The sequence below is a fragment of the Dendropsophus ebraccatus genome, chromosome 5, assembly GCF_027789765.1.
Source record: "Dendropsophus ebraccatus isolate aDenEbr1 chromosome 5, aDenEbr1.pat, whole genome shotgun sequence".
Lineage (NCBI taxonomy): Eukaryota > Metazoa > Chordata > Amphibia > Anura > Hylidae > Dendropsophus > Dendropsophus ebraccatus.
Genome location: NC_091458.1, coordinates 90,619,319 through 90,636,067, shown reverse-complemented (window position 1 = coordinate 90,636,067; position 16,749 = coordinate 90,619,319). Strand labels below are relative to the sequence as shown.

Below are 16,749 nucleotides of genomic sequence, written 5' to 3'. Positions count from 1 at the left end.
ATGTGACCATGCCCCGCCCCCAGTGTCCTTGCTAGGAATATACAGGCTCAGTGGTGGCCCAATGTCGGCCATCTTATGGACAAACACGCCACACAGCAGGGCAGCCCAGCCTGGAGGAGGGGAGTCTGATATTAGCTCTATGAGGTACACTGGGAGCTGCTGTCAGTAAGTAATGTAAGTACAGTTACTAACACTGAACTATTTTGCTGTAAAGTGGCTAACCGTTTAATAAGTCTCCACCACTGCTCTGGTCTTAATCAAGTTGGGATGCACCACATACCAAGACACTACTAGTCTGACACTGTGGCAATTACTATAAGATTGGCACTAGCAAGGTAAACTGGCTCTACTCTGCAATATCTGCTTCACTGCTATTGCATTTTGTGTACTGTCTTTGGGGCATGACTAGAGGTGGCTCACAAGATGTGGTGAGTACAACAGAAAACTCTTTATAGCACATCATAGTCACCACAAGCCCCCCTGATGTTGGGAATAGATCACCTTTTTTATTTTCTGCCTTAGGTCCTGTTGGCACTAAGGAATTGGAGCCGAAATTCCGTGTGGAACCCCCCGCGTGCTCTCCACGCCTCTCCGCTCAAAGAATTGACATGTCAATTCGTTGCGCGTAAAGAGGAGGCACTCAAGCCCTCCCATTCAAACAGATAGAAGGCAGGATTCGGCGCCAAGTGCATGCAGGGGGTTCCACACAGAAATTCAGCGCCATAAGTGAATGGGCCCTTAGGCTGCACATATGTTATTTCCAGTCATTCCTATGTAAATCATTCTTCCTTGTAAAGACAGGAATTAACATTAGTAGACTGCATATACTGTAATCCTCTAACAAAGAACATGTAACAGTGCTCTCTGTTATAGGGGATGACCTGAAGCACATGCAAGTAAGCTTATGTCAGCCTTTACCGTGCTTCTTTGTAGATGTACAGTAGAGAACAGATGTTTAGTAGCAAAACAGAGCATTTTCCATTTTGAGAGCAACAAATGTGTTATGACACAAATACTTACATAGACCGCTGGAACCAGTACTGGCAATCATTGTGTCTAGGTTGTCTCGCCAAAGCAGCAGTCATGACAGGTTGGATTTCCTATTTCAGGTGAAGTGACAATGTTGTGTCTTTTACACTGACATATTTAATTCAGACCTATAAGAGAAGCATATTACTTTAAGGCTATGCTGACACAATGTGAAAAAAAAAATGTGGAAATAACGGCGGTTGTTGCAAAACAATGGCCGTTATTGATAAACTTAAACATTAAAGGAGAAGTCTGGCGGGAAGCAAAAATTCATCATGGGCAGTGGGTGGGGGTAGATAAAAAAAACCCTGCTACCAGCTGAGCTCCCCAACGGCGGATGCCCTGCTCAGCCAGTCAGTGACGGGGTGGGACGCTGGGCACTGGAAGCTGTATGATGGGTTCAGCCATTGGTGTAGAGTGTATGGGGCTCTCCAAACCAACAACTGACAGACGATGTCGGTGGAGAAAGGGGTCAAATGATGGAAAATCACCATTCTACCCCTTTGTTCTGAGAAAGAGTTCTCTGGCTGCGGCTTAACCCTCCCCACCACAGATAGCACAGTCTCTGGCCCATGCATGTAGCAGCAGATTATAATATGGGTGGTCCAAATGGCTGCCCATATTAGAACTGCCTGAAACTTAGAGCCTGTGGCCTAGAAGTTAAAGAGACACACCCTGGCTTAGGAAGGTCAGGAGCATCCTGTAGCCAGAGGAGCCACAGAGCGTGAGAGCCAGGAAAAGCAAGTGTCTAGCCCTGTCTTACAGCCGGCCCCCGAGGGGTGTTGGTTGGATGTCCCAAACCACCCTCCACCCCCCCAAAAAAAACAACTGTTTGTGGGGTACTAGTGGGGGAATTAACTACTATATGGGAAACTATTAGGGGATTACCCACTGGGGTGAAGTAATGGGGTACCTACTGTGTTGGGCAACTAAGAAATGGAATAAGAAAGGGAGAGGGAGATGCCATGGGAAGAAGAGGTTACGAAGGGAATCAGTGCTGCACTTATTTCTGCACTTTAGTGCTGCTGGGATATTATGTGCACAACAGGATTACTGGGCTCCTGCACACAATGGAGAGGACTACTTATTGTTCATGGGAAGATATCAAGAAGTGATGATCCCAGCACTCCAAGTTAAAAATATGCAAAATCTTTATTTCATACCAAAAAGTAAAAACAGCTCATGCATGGTATACAGGAAGAACCTACGCGTTTCGCGCGCATGCGCGCTTAATCATGGTCTAATGAGCATAGCAAGTAACATATGTTAAAAACAAAAGTAAACCAATCATGAGTGTGGATATGCATTCGTCATGAGTGACGCGTGATAAGCGTCACAAGTGACGTGCAATGAACACCTGGTAGGTGAGTGATCTGGGTGTTACTAGAGCTATATGCCAAATAGAATTCAATATGCACAGATAGCAGTGCTAAGTATCATTAACGGCATATCATAATTATCTGTAAAAGCCAGACCCTTAAAATTGATATATAGATGGATTATATATAATGTAATCAATAAAGATAATAATACTCTGTTACATGTCCAATAGTGCACGCACAATGTATGCAAACAAACATGCGATTATAAGTCATACATGTGAACAGGGACTAAGTAAAATAAAAGCTGAACAGAAAACAAGTGGAAAGAGATGTTACAATATAAACTAATGAAAATCTTGTAGAATGACAAAAGACGTAACGCATGTTGGTGAGACGCAGGGAGAGAAATATGTAACCTAAACAGATATACGGTAAACTAATGCCTAGTATGTGTAATGGTAAAGTAAATCGTTTTTAAAGTTGAGGCCGTGGGGGAATCTTGTGTCCATTTTAAAGATATACTCCGCCTCCATATTTAATAATATTTTGTGTTTATCACCACCCCTAAGGGGTTTGTGTGCCCTTTTTATGCCATAAAACTGGAAAGATGCAGTGTCCCCTTGGTGCCTCTCAACAAAATGTTTAGATGCTCCCGAGGAACTGGTGTTATTTCCCTTCCTTATATCTGTTAGGTGTTCGCTGATACGTTTTTTAAGTTTACGAGTCGTACAGCCAATAGATTTCAAATTACATGTTCGGCACATGATGATGTAGACGACAAAGTCACTTTCACAGTTGATAAATTCCTCTATTTTAAATGTTTTGGTGTTGCTGGAATTGCTATATTCCTTTACTGTAGACGTGTACCTGCACATATTGCATCTGGGCAATCCACATCTGTGGTTGCCCACTATATTTCTTGCTGTACTCGACTGTAATGGTTTTAGCATGCTGGGCGATAATAAATCGCCAAGTGACTGACCTTTCCGTGCCACACATCTCACTCCTCGGTCAATAATATTTTTAAGAGTGGTGTCCTGTCTCAAAATTTGTAAGTTATTATGTAATATACGTGTTATCTGCGAGTATTCTGGAGAGAATTTGGTAGAAAAGGTTACCGTGTGATCCTGAGTTTTATTATAGGAATTAAACTGTTTTGTAATGTTTTTTTCTTTAAGTAGGTTCTCACGAGTTTTTTTAGCCACCAAATCTCGGGCCCTATTTAGATGAGAGAGTTTATAACCTCTCGCTTTCATGCGAGTGCACGCCTGTTCACTTTGGACATGGTACATGGTGTCCGATGAACAGGATCTTTTGACCCGTGTGAGCTCCCCCACAGGGACAGACCGTACTGTGTGGGCTGGATGACTACTACTCGCATGTAAAATGGTGTTGCCCGAAGTGGGCTTCCGATATAAAGAAGTGTGTACCTTATGAGTCTTACAATCAGATGTGAGCAATATGTCCAAAAATGCTATTTCATGTGTGTGTACACAATGAGTAAAATGCAAGTTATTTTCATTTTGATTAATGTATGTGACAAATGCCTCAACATCACCCTCTCGGCCCGACCACACGATCAGCACGTCGTCAATGTAACGACCGTACCACCGTATGGCCGGGGCGAAAGGATTGTTGCGGGAAAAGATGTACATTTCCTCCCACCATGCCATGTACAATCCAGCTAGAGTAGGGGAGAACTTGGCTCCCATTGGAGCTCCCCTAATCTGAAGAAAAAAGGACTTGTCAAAAGAAAAATAATTATGTTTGAGGAGAAAAGCTGTGACATCTAGGATATATTCCCTTAGCTCCAGACTATAATTACAGTATCTATATAAGTGGTGGGCTAGAGCCACCAAGGCCTGTTCATGAGGTATGGAGGAATAGAGGGCCGTGACGTCACAGCTGAGCCATATATCGCCCTCTTTCCAATGGAACTCCTGAAAGGTGCGTAAAACAGACCCGCTATCCTTCAAATAGCCAGGAACACGTATAACTAAAGGCTGGAGTAATATGTCGAGCCATTCACACAGCTTTTCATTGAGGGAGCCCACGCCCGATATAATAGGTCTAAGAGGAGGGGGGGAGACCCCCTTGTGCACCTTTGGCAATCCATAGAATACTGCTGTTATGGGGTTTGCAGGGATAAGATTATTGCTATCTTTATCATCTAGTATGCCCAACGCGACACCCTCTTCAACAATAGCACATAATTCTACTTTAAATTCAGGCGTGAGGTCCCTCAACAACTTTCTATAGGTGTTTGTATCCTCCAGAATATCCTGTGCCAAATGTATGTACATGTCCCTGTCCAACAGCACTATTTTACCGCCTTTGTCGGCCATTTTTATTACGAGATTAGCATTATCTCTCAATTGTTGTATGGCCAGGCATTCCCTATGCGTGGTGTTGGAAGGGGACATGGAAGAATGTATAGTATCATACAGCTGGCGGAGATCCCTCTCCATGGCAAACTGGAAGTTATCCAGTGCTTCAACTCTAGATTTATATGGGTAATATGCTGGATTGGAATGGGAAGCTTTGACACTATGGACATCCTCCCTTGTGTTGTTGCCACTCTCATATTCCAAATCCAACAGTTCCACAAGATTAGTTTGATCATCAAATAATAAATTGCTGAATTCATTAATTACGGAGTTGTCATCATAAAGAACACTAGTATGCATTGATGCATCTCTAGTGTCCTGTAAAGAAAAATGACGTTTGATGGTTAACAGTCTGGCCAGACGGTTCACATCCATAAGGGTGTTGAATAAATCAAAATGATGGGTTGGAACAAAAGAAAGTCCCTTGGATAGTACAGTACAGTGATCCTTTGAGAGAGAAAACGATGATAAATTAATGATATTGTCCATGTGAGAATTTGAACTTCCTTCTTCTGTAGGTGAATCATTTAATGTTTTTTCTTCGGTTGCGGTTTTTTGGGAACATTTTTTCCTGTGTTTTCTGCCACCCCTCCTAATCCGTTTTTTGTCTTTTGTTCTTGTTGTTGTGTGTTAATTTTTCCTTGTCTGGTTCTTGATGTAGTGGGATATGAGTCATCTGGACCCTCCTGTGCACCCTCTTGGTTGTTTTTATTTTTTCTATGTGTATAATTTTTTCCTTTTGTCTTGGATGCCTGTGCGACTGTCTCCGTGCTGGTGTCAGATGTTTCATAATCGGAGGCCTCTGACCTCTCTGAGTCCACCGATGAAAAACTCACATGTGTGGAATCACGTCTAGAATTGGTGTTTTTCTTGAGGATAGAGCGCGGTCTAAAAGGTCGATATTGTTTCCAAGTGTAAACTTGGTTATTGATGTAGTCCTCATTATCCCTCCTGAATTTGCTTTTTTTGATGTTAACAATATAGTTTTCCATATCCTGTATTTTTTGTTTCATTTTTTTATTCAAGTCATCATATTCAGCCGTATCAGAAAAGGATATTAGAGATTGTCTAGTCTCCTCAAGTTGTGGTTTCAGATCATTTAGTTTCATTTGTTCGTATTTTGTTATTGTTCTTATTAGACGTAAGGAGCAATCAGTGAGGGCCTCCTCCCACTCAGCTTGGAACTCGTCACAGAATATTGTGGTTGAATTTTTGTATATACGTAAGCCGCGTGGGATCATATTTTTCTCCAAGTAAGTTTTTAGGGTGCTACAGTCCCACCACAGTTTTAACTCTTGGATGCATAATTTCTCGAGCTTAGTGAACAGTGTTTTACACTCAGGACTATCATTATTCAAAACATCAAAAACCATGGTTAGCTTACGTTCACGCTCTTCTACGCAATTACATGCATCCAAGTTAGTTAGTGCGTCCAAAACCTGTGTATCAGGTGAGTCATCAGTGTCAGAGTTGTTTGCAGACATGACGTGTACGTGTGAACAAAGTTCTTAAACAGAGTACTTTAAGGGCAAGGCAATAATACCTTGCACTCACAAAATATATGATATCAGGATCCGAAAGCTGTATGTAATGACCAATCTAAATGAGATCAGCTCCGTTTTGCAAAAAACAAAAATAGGGGGCTGTTCACATATACAAAAATGAAATGCAAAAAAAAACTTCCAAATCAGTCCAAATGTGAAAGAAAACAAAATTATCCTGTGAAGTTTTGCTTATTCTTTTGTGAGGGAGACTCGACTCAGTGGCCGTGTTAAACATATAACAAAACAGAGTTGATAGTGGTCAGCTCACCTCTAAGCTGGGTCAATGCGAACTTATTGTTCATGGTATTCAGGACGATGTCTCTGAATTAGCTGTAAGTGATGCATCATTCTGTTACAGCTTTTCTGTCACTAGTTCTCCTATCGTCTCTTGGCGTCCTCAATGATAACCATTATAAAGCAATCATGAATGAGAAGTTATCTGACATTCCTACTGAGTGGCCACCTTTACACACAGGCAGGCATGCATACATACATACATATATATATATATAAACAGCCACATGTACATTCAGTGCATACAGCCATACAGATGTTATATACACACAGGCATGTATACATACATACATAATATATACACAGCCATATGTACATTCAGTGCATACAGATAAGTTATATACACACAGGCATGCATACATACATACATACATACATACATAATATATACACAGCCATATGAGCACCACTCTAGTAGTACAATCATACACCATGTAGTGTCAGTAGACACCCTGTATGATGCTGCTGAGGTGGTTAGGGCAGCACTATGAGCCTGCACTATCCTGCCCACATACTGTATATGAGGATGTATGCGCCATGTATTCCCCCTGCAGGCATACATATACTCCGGGCACAGCGGCTGGGATTAGCAGCCAGGCAGGTGACTGCCCCGCATACATACTCACCGGCTGCACTATACAGGAGACGGTGGAGGCTAGAATGTAGTTGCCAGAGGTAGGTCTTGAGGACCTTTGATGATGTCATGCCCATGTGACCAGCCTCATTTGTGGGAGGAGCTATCTTCCTCTGCTCGGGTTTTCTATGAGGCGGCTGGTTTCCCGCTTTTCATGAGGCAGCAGTATAGTGAGTGCAGTGTATATGATCAGCAGGAGGTAAACCACTGTTTTGAGGGGTGTGTGGGTGCACTGTTATGTGATGCTCACATTCTAGTCTCAACCTATACAGGACAGCTCCAAGACATCTACAGGACCTTTGATGATGTCGTAGTCATGTGATCAGTCACGTGTATGGGAGGAGTCAAGTGCAGGGCTTGATTCTGTGAATGGTTAGAAAGGCGTCTAAGGGCTGGGGGCAGGCAGGAGAGGGGCGTGCGTGCAGGCAGCAGAGATGTGTGTGTAGTGTGCAGGCAGCAGAGATGTGTGTAGTGTGCAGGCAGCAGAGGTATGTGTGCAGGCAGCAGAGATACGTGTGTAGTGTGCAGGAAGCAGAGATATGTGTGTAGTGTGCAGGCAGCAGAGATGTGTGTAGTGTGCAGGCAGCAGAGGTATGTGTGCAGGCAGCAGAGATACGTGTGTAGTGTGCAGGAAGCAGAGATATGTGTGTAGTGTGCAGGCAGCAGAGATGTGTGTAGTGTGCAGGCAGCAGAGGTATGTGTGCAGGCAGCAGAGATACGTGTGTAGTGTGCAGGAAGCAGAGATATGTGTGTAGTGTGCAGGCAGCAGAGGGATGTGTGTAGTGTGCAGGCAGCAGAGGGATGTGTGTAGTGTGCAGGCAGCAGAGGGATGTGTGTAGTGTGAAGGCAGCAGAGATGTGTGTGTAGTGTGCAGGTAGCAGAGATGTGTGTGTAGTGTGCAGGCAGCAGAAATGTGTGTGTAGTGTGCAGGCAGCAGAGATGTGTGTAGTGTGCAGGCAGCAGAGAGATGTGTGCAGGCAGCAGAGGGATGTGTGTAGTGTGCAGGCAGCAGAGGGATGTGTGTAGTGTGCAGGCAGCAGAGGGATGTGTGCAGGCAGCAGAGATGTGTGTGTAGTGTGCAGGCAGCAGAGATGTGTGTGTAGTGTGCAGGCAGCAGAAATGTGTGTGTAGTGTGCAGGCAGCAGAGGTATGTGTGTAGTGTGCAGGCAGCAGAGATATGTGTGTAGTGTGCAGGCAGCAGAGATATGTTAGTAGTGTGCAGGCAGCAGAGGTATGTGTGTAGTGTGCAGGCAGCAGAGGTATGTTTGTAGTGTGCAGGCAGGAGATGGATGTGTGTAGTGTGCAGGCAGCAGAGGCATGTGTGTAGTGTGCAGGCAGCAGAGATATGTGTGTAGTGTGCAGGCATCAGAGATATGTGTGTAGTGTGCAGGCAGCAGAGGTATGTGTGTAGTGTGCAGGCAGCAGAGGTATGTGTGTAGTGTGCAGGCAGCAGAGATATGTTTGTAGTGTGCAGGCAGCAGAGATATGAGGGTAGTGTGCAGGCAGCAGAGATATGTTTGTAGTGTGCAGGCAGCAGAGGGATGTGTGTAGTGTGCAGGCAGCAGAGATATGCGTGTAGTGTGCAGGCAGCAGAGGTATGTGTGTAGTTTGCAGGCAGCAGAGATATGTTTGTAGTGTGCAGGCAGCAGAGATATGCGTGTAGTGTGCAGGCAGCAGAGATATGCGTGTAGTGTGCAGGCAGCAGAGGGATGTGTGCAGGCAACAGAGATGTGAGTGTAGTGTGCAGGCAGCAGAGATGTGTGTGTGTAGTGTGCAGGCAGCAGAGATGTGTGTGTAGTGTGCAGGCAGCAGAGGTATGTGTGCAGGCAGCAGAGGTATGTGTGTAGTGTGCAGGCAGCAGAGATATGCGTGTAGTGTGCAGGCAGCAGAGATATGCGTGTAGTGTGCAGGCAGCAGAGATATGCGTATAGGGTGCAGGCAGCAGAGCAGGATACAGCCAGTGAGTGCAGGCAGCAGAGGTATGTGTGCAGGCAGCAGAGATATGTGTGTAGTGTGCAGGCAGCAGATATATGTTTGTAGTGTGCAGGCAGCAGAGATATGCGTATAGTGTGCAGGCAGCAGAGCAGGATACAGCCAGTGAGTGCAGGTAGCAGATATCTGTGTAGGGTGCAAGCAGCAAATATGTGTATAGTGTGCAGGCAGCAGACTTATTGTGTTATTGGCATACAGCAGATAATAGTGTATACCAGGGTTTTTGAACCTTTTTGTTCTCAGGCCTCACCTGGCGATCCATGTTGATGCTGGGGCCTCACCAAAAAACCTGTAGCACTATGCAGTGCCACGTAGTGCACATAATATTCCAAAGTAGCGTCACTACAGAAATCAGTACTGCTCCACCAATAGTAACACAAAAAAATGACATGCACTTACCTCCCCTGTTCCAGTGTTGGTGCGGCTCTGGTCTCCATCTGCTTCCTGGCCGAAAGGGGAATTGGGCTGTGACCTGTCAGGCCCGTTCAGCCAGTCAGAGGCGGGACTCAGCTACCGCCACTGACTGCCTGAGAAGTGTCATCCCAGGCCCATTCTCAGACCAAGAAGCAGTCGGGACCAGGGGGATCGGCATGATATGTGCACCAGCGCTGGAGCAGAGTAGAAAAGTGCCTGTTTATTTTTTCATCCTCCCCCTCGCTGACACTTTTTTTTTTTTTTTTTTTTAATTCAGTCTGCCCGGAATTCTTTAAAGTGACTGTACCACCAGGCCCAGGCTGAAGCACTGGAGGCGGACCGACCCACCCTTAGTATGAAGAAACTCCAGCCCCTCCATGACGTGTCTCCATTAGAATCAATGGAACCCTATGATAGAGGGGCTAGGGTTTCCTCCCACTAAGGGTGGGTCGGCCCGCCTCCAGTGCTTCTGCCTGGGCCTGGTGGTACAGTCACTTTAAGCACCTGGGAAATCATGGTGATGTGACCATAATCATGACATCATTGGAGGTCCTTTACCTCCTGTCAGTATAGAACCTACACTAATGATGCAGGGCTGCCATTATCAGTGTGGTCTCTGCCTGGAGTCTGCTGTGTGCCGATGTCGGCCCAGACAAGGACCCTGCACCTCACAGTTTGAGAAGCTCTGGCGTACACCATACATGTATCAGAATTATATAAAGTTTAAAATAACGATTAGAGGATTTGATATTCTATATAGAACTTCTGTCCTTCTGTTGATTCATATAGACAGTGTTGTCCCTGGAGTTGGCTGATATCAAATATTCCACCAATATTGTGATAATGACTTATACTAATTATAATGTGTATGGTGCCTGCAGGACTATGTGGGGAAAACACTATTAGAAATGCACAACAATAAACTATTCTGACCTTCCAACATTGCAGTATAACTGCTGGTAAACTAAGCCCCCCTGTTTATACTTAGAAAAGAGGTTGTCTTCAAAACTATATGATTAAATGTGCTTAAACGGGTACTTCAGTGGGAAAAAAAAGTTTTCAAACTAACTGGTACTAGAAAGTTATGAAGATTTGTAAATTACTTCTTTAAAATAAAAAAACTCTCTAGTCTTCCAGTACTTATCAGCTGCTGTATGTCCTGCTAGAAGCGGTATATTCTTTCCAGCCTGACATGGTGTTATCTGCTGCCACCTCTGTCAGGAGCTGCCCAAATCAAAACAGTAGCCGATAGAAACCCTCTCCTGCTCTGGACAGTTCCTGATAGGTACTGGAAGGATTGAGATGTTTAAAGGGGTTATCCAGGGCTACAAAAACATGGCCACTTTTCCCCTCTCTTGTCTCCAGTTCAGGTGTGGTTTGCATTTAAAGGGGTAGTGCGGTGCTAAACAATTATTCACTAAATAACTCACATTACAAAGTTATACAACTTTGTAATGTATGTTATGTTAGTGCATCGCCCCCTTCCCGTGTTTCCCCCACCCACACCAGACCCGGAAGTGTAGTGCTCTATACATACCTGCCTCTTGCCGACCCCCATCCGCCATCTTGTGCCAATGATGTCATCTTCGGACGGACGGCCAAAACGCTCCGACCGCTCCTAGTGCCGGCCGCCCTCTGCCGCGTCATCAGCTGCTCAGCCGCGATTGGCTGAGCACAGTTATGCTGTGTAAGTTGTGTAACTTTGTAATGTGTGTTATTTAGTGAATATTTCGTGAATGTTATTTAAGCTCCATTTACTTCAATGGAACTGATTTCCAAACCTCACCCAATCTGGAGACAAGAGAGGGGAAAAAGTGGCCATGTTTTTGTAGTGCGGGATAACCCTTTTAAATAGTCATTTTAATAAGTAATTTACAAACCTGTATAATTTTCTTAAACAAGATGATGTCAAAACTTTTTTTTCTCCCAAGTGCCTTTTTTAAACTATGCTGGTATACTGGTATTCTGGTAAGTTTTCCTGAATGCAAAGGTTATCTAGTTGGGCCTTTACTTCCTGGAAAGGATTTAGAGTGATATGCTTAGCCCTATGGAAAACAAATCTAGCTAGTTTGGCCTGTGCATAGGTAAGCTGAGACGGTTTCAAGTGTAACAGGGCTATCTAGTTTATGTACAGAACGTACATTCCGAGGTGCCCTATGCTAAGAGCGCAATGCACTGCAGAATATATGTAGAGGAGCCCAGTGCTGTCCGAAGCCATTGAGAATCCCCAATAGAGATGAGCAAACCCCGAGCATGCTCGAGTCCATCTGAACGTAATCATTCGGCATTTGATTAGCGGTGGCTGCTGAAGTTGGATAAAGCCCTAAGGCTATGTAGAAAACATGGATATAGTCATTGGCTGTATCCATGTTTTCCATTCAACCTTGGAGCTTTATCCAACTTCAGCAGCCACCGCTAATTGAATGCTGAGCGATCGGGTTCGGATGGACTCAAGCATGCTCGAGGTTGGCTCATCTGTAATCCCCAACATGTCAGGCTTTTACGGCTTTAGTTACGCACATGGAATCAGTGCATTATGATTTGTTTTATCTATGGGATCCTGAAATGGTGACACAATGACACATTGAAAACCCCCAGTGTAGGTTAATACTGTACTTGCCTATGACATCCATTATTTTGCTACCATACTAGCAGCCCTGTTTTGCCCATCAGGTTCCCCAGAGATGAGCTGTTTCATGGAGGCAGCTTACTGGAAATGAGATGTTAGACTGTGCTGAGAAATCAATAGTCCTAAGATCATTGGCTTGAAACTTGGCCAATTCTAGAACAGCTACAGGGTATCTATCCTGGTATCTAATGCCAATTTACAAATGGGGCAAAATGATCTTTATGAGATGTCCTATCCTTGTGCTGTAATTATGGCTGCAGGTAGCTGAGAACATCCTGGCATCACCTATGTATATTACCCGTAGACAGGCCCGCTTCTGCCATGAGGCGGAATGAGTATTCCGCCTCAGGCGGCAGATTTTGCATCCCTGCAGGGGGCGGCAAGATCCTCACCGCTGTCATTTTAGTTAAGTTTAACTTAGCTAAAATGACAGCAGCAGTCACAGCCTCACCACATATCCTGCCGCCCACGTTCCCTGGCGTCCCCACGTACTGCCGGGCTCTCCGTCCTACGTCGCCCAGCATCCGTCGCGTGCATGCGCCGCAGCCGTCCGCCGCGGCGCTACACAGCCGCGGTCACCAGGTGGCAGGAGTGTTGCCCTGCGCTCCGGTAAGTTCTGGGGAGGGGAGGGGAGGGGAGGGTGCGCAGTGGTGCAGTGTGTAGCGACAGGAGGGGGGGAGTAAGATTGCGCTGTGGTGTGGAGCCGCGCGGGGGGGGGGATGTGTTTGCAATCAACGCGCGGTGGGCTGGGGGCGGCGGCAGCCCAGGTTTGCCTCAGGCGGCAGAAAGCCTGGGAACGGCCCTGCCCGTAGACTTACCACATATGTATATATTATCTACTTCTGGCATTTATTTCTGTCACATAACATCCTTGAGTAAGCTATAAAGGCCAAGTGTCAACATATATCTTCTGAAAGACATACAAAAAGTTTATTTTCCGGAAATATAAGTGAAATATTTAGAAAATTCTTCTATGACATGATGCACTACACAACCAGTTGGACTACCTTGATGTTTTCAGTGCACAAATGGAATGTAACCATCCAAGCTCACATATCCACACCAATTATCTCTATTTACCTTGGATAGCAGGAGCCTGAAGCCTATTGTACATTAGCTACTGAACGCTTACCTTTGCCAGTGATCATCTGATGTACAGTATCATTTGAATAAACAGTATAAGCAACTTTAGGTCATCTAAAGAGTAAGAGTTTTAATGATAATGAATGAACATGCTTGTAAAACATATTACACACCAGTACACTACCACCACCACCACGCTTGATGTGTTCATGGACTGTGCCCATAGCACCTGCATGGTGCAGCTGAAATCAGGACTTGAGAGATAAAAAAAACAATTTTATTTAACTTCAGCTGTCAAATTGCTAGTAGTTTGTCTTTGAATCTAAATTTTCTTTACCTTAAAATGTGTTGTCTTTTGCTGCTTATTTTTGATACATTGTTACAGGGCCTGCTATCTTGCTTGAGCTTTTTTTTAACAGCATTTAGTGATATGTTTTACAATAAGCCCCATGGACATAGACACAATGAACATCTCCAGACCCTATTATTTGTATGGATCATGTTTGTAGGCATGCTTTTGTGACCTCTCTGATATGTGCAAAGGTCATTCTACAGGGGATAAGAGTCTGAGCTGCCACTGACATATCTATATATGTCAATATTTGCTGTAATTGTGTACACAGAGTGGAGTACATAGGAGAGAGGGGGGCCCTAAACAAAGTTTAAAACAGGCCTCCATTTATAATGCCCCCCAGAATTGAGAGTTTTTTTCATTTCTCTCTGCTTTCCATGATCCATGGGTCAGTGCCCCCGTCCATTAATTTGTTGACAATACAGGTAAGAGGAGAAAGAGTTATGTATACAGTGGTGCCTTGGATTACGAGCATGGCCAAAGCAACCATCCACCCCTTATATACACTTAAATTTAAGGGTATATGAGGGGTGGATGGTTGCATTGGCCTACCAGAGCCCTTTGGCCGTACTACAACTATAGACGGTCTTGTATAGTGTTATATGTTTTTAATTGTTTTTAGATGTCTCTCGTGTATGTCATAATTTATCAATAAAGATTTTGTTATTGTTTGAATATACACTCACCGGCCACTTTATTAGGTACACCTGTCCAACTGCACGTTACCACTTAATTTCTAATCAGCCAATCACATGGCGGCAACTCAGTGCATGTAGACATGGTCAAGACAATCTCCTGCAGTTCAAACCGAGCATCAGTATGGGGAAGAAAGGTGATTTAAGTGCCTTTGAACGTGGCATGGTTGTTGGTGCCAGAAGGGCTGGTCTGAGTATTTCAGAAACTGCTGATCTACTAGGATTTTCACGCACAACCATCTCTAGGGTTTACAGAGAATGGTCCGAAAAAGAAAAAACATCCAGTGAGCGGCAGTTCTGTGGGCGGAAATGCCTTGTTGATGCCAGAGGATAGAGGAGAATGGGCAGACTGGTTCGAGCTGATAGAAAGGCAACAGTGACTCAAATAGCCAACCGTTACAACCAAGGTAGGCAGAAGAGCATCTCTGAACGCACAGTACATCCAACTTTGAGGCAGATGGACTACAGCAGCAGAAGACCACACTGGGTGCCACTCCTTTCAGCTAAGAACAGGAAACTGAGGCTACAATTTGCACAAGCTCATCGAAATTGGACAGTAGAAGATTGGAAAAACGTTGCCTGGTCTGATGAGTCTCGATTTCTGCTGCAAAATTCGGATGGTAGGGTCAGAATTTGGCGTCAACAACATGAAAGCATGGATCCATCCTGCCTTGTATCAACGGTTCAGGCTGGTGGTGGTGGTGTCATGGTGTGGGGAATATTTTCTTGGCACTCTTTGGGCCCCTTGGTACCAATTGAGCATCGTTGCAACGTCACAGCCTACCTGAGTATTGTTGCTGACCATGTCCATCCCTTTATGACCACAATGTACCCAACATCTGATGGCTACTTTCAGCAGGATAATGTGCCATGTCATAAAGCTAGAATCATCTCAGACTGGTTTCTTGAACATGACAATGAGTTCACTGTACTCAAATGGCCTCCACAGTCACCAGATCTCAATCGAATAGAGCATCTTTGGGATGTGGTGGAACGGGAGATTCGCATCATGGATGTGCAGCCGACAAATCTGCGGCAACTGTGTGATGCCATCATGTCAATATGGACCAAAATCTCTGAGGAATGCTTCCAGCACCTTGTTGTATCTATGCCACCAAGAATTGAGGCAGTTCTGAAGGCAAAAGGGGGTCCAAGCCGTTACTAGCATGGTGTACCTAATAAAGTGGCCGGTGAGTGTAATTGCTGGTGTGTCAGTACATTTTCTGACCTCCTTTTTTATTGTTTTGGGGGGCTATACAGAGGAGACCATCAATAAGGGAGACCACTCAGAGGGAGCCATCAATAAGGGGGACAACACAGAGGGAGCATCAATAACTGGGACTACACAGAGGGGGCCATCAATAAGGAAGACAACACAGAAGGGGCCATCAATAAGGGTAACAACACAGAGGGGGCCATCTGAAAGGGGGGGCAACACAGATGGGGCCATCTGAAAGGGGGACAATACAGAGAGGGCCAGATATAAGGGGTGTAGTGACACAGAGGGGGGCCATCTATAAGGGGGACAACAGAAAGGGGTCTATCAACAAGGATGACAATACAGAGGAGGCCATATATAAGGAGCACTACCCAGAGGGGGGCCATCTAGAAGGGAGACGTAACAGAGGGGGCTATCTTGCCCCCCTCCTTATATATGGGGGGTGGGGGGCATATATAAGAGGCATACACAGAGGGGGGGTCTTCTATAGGGGAACCTGTTGTTTTACTGAAGTCACATGATTGGCTCCACAAAAGGGCCTGCTGAGGCTCTGTTGCCCAAGGGCCCATACAAACCTGGAGCTGACCCTGTTCTCATCCCAGAAACCACATCACCGGGAGCTGTCCAGGCCATCATCTGGCTATTATGGGTATGGCAAACAAGTAACTGTCCAGGAAACATTCAACTGGCCAAGTATTTGCCCTGCAGCTATTGCTGTATTATAGGATTATAAATGCTTATAAATGCCCCTAGATAACAAGATGCCAACAATCGGAGGGAAAGAGCAGCATATCAGAAGGAGGAAAGTTTGCTAAATGACTGTATTTGCAAAAATCTTTCACTTGACGAATGCTACAAGTTTAGCAATGTTAGTTGAGAATAGCCCTTTGTGAAGAAACTTAGGGGGAGATTTATCAAGCTTATACTCAGTCGATTCTTTGTTGCCCATAGCAACCAATGACAGCTCAGCTGTGATTGGCTGTTATAAGTAACACTACAGTATTAAAGGGGCATTATCAGCAGGTTTGGCCCAATGAACCTTCTGATATCATGGGCTACTTCCTGCACATGCACAGTAAAAAGTGGCATTACTATGCATATATGAATATGCTTAGTGGGCGGGCCGGGTGTGGCGAGCCAGGCGGGCGGAGGGGG

General features: G+C 44.9%; 1 protein-coding gene across 1 annotated transcript in view; it reads right to left on the bottom strand.

Annotated features, from left to right (window-relative positions):
* UBAC2 (UBA domain containing 2) overlaps positions 1-7,220 on the bottom strand; it is a 153,173-nt gene extending 145,953 nt beyond the window's left edge. The window contains exons 1-2 of the mRNA XM_069970710.1: positions 7,203-7,220; positions 1,021-1,157 (exon numbers count right to left, since the gene is read on the bottom strand). Of these exons, the coding sequence (XP_069826811.1) occupies positions 1,021-1,051 (31 nt within the window). The 5' untranslated portion in view covers positions 1,052-1,157; positions 7,203-7,220. The remainder of the gene's footprint in view (positions 1-1,020; positions 1,158-7,202) is intronic.
* Positions 7,221-16,749: the final 9,529 nt, after the last annotated feature.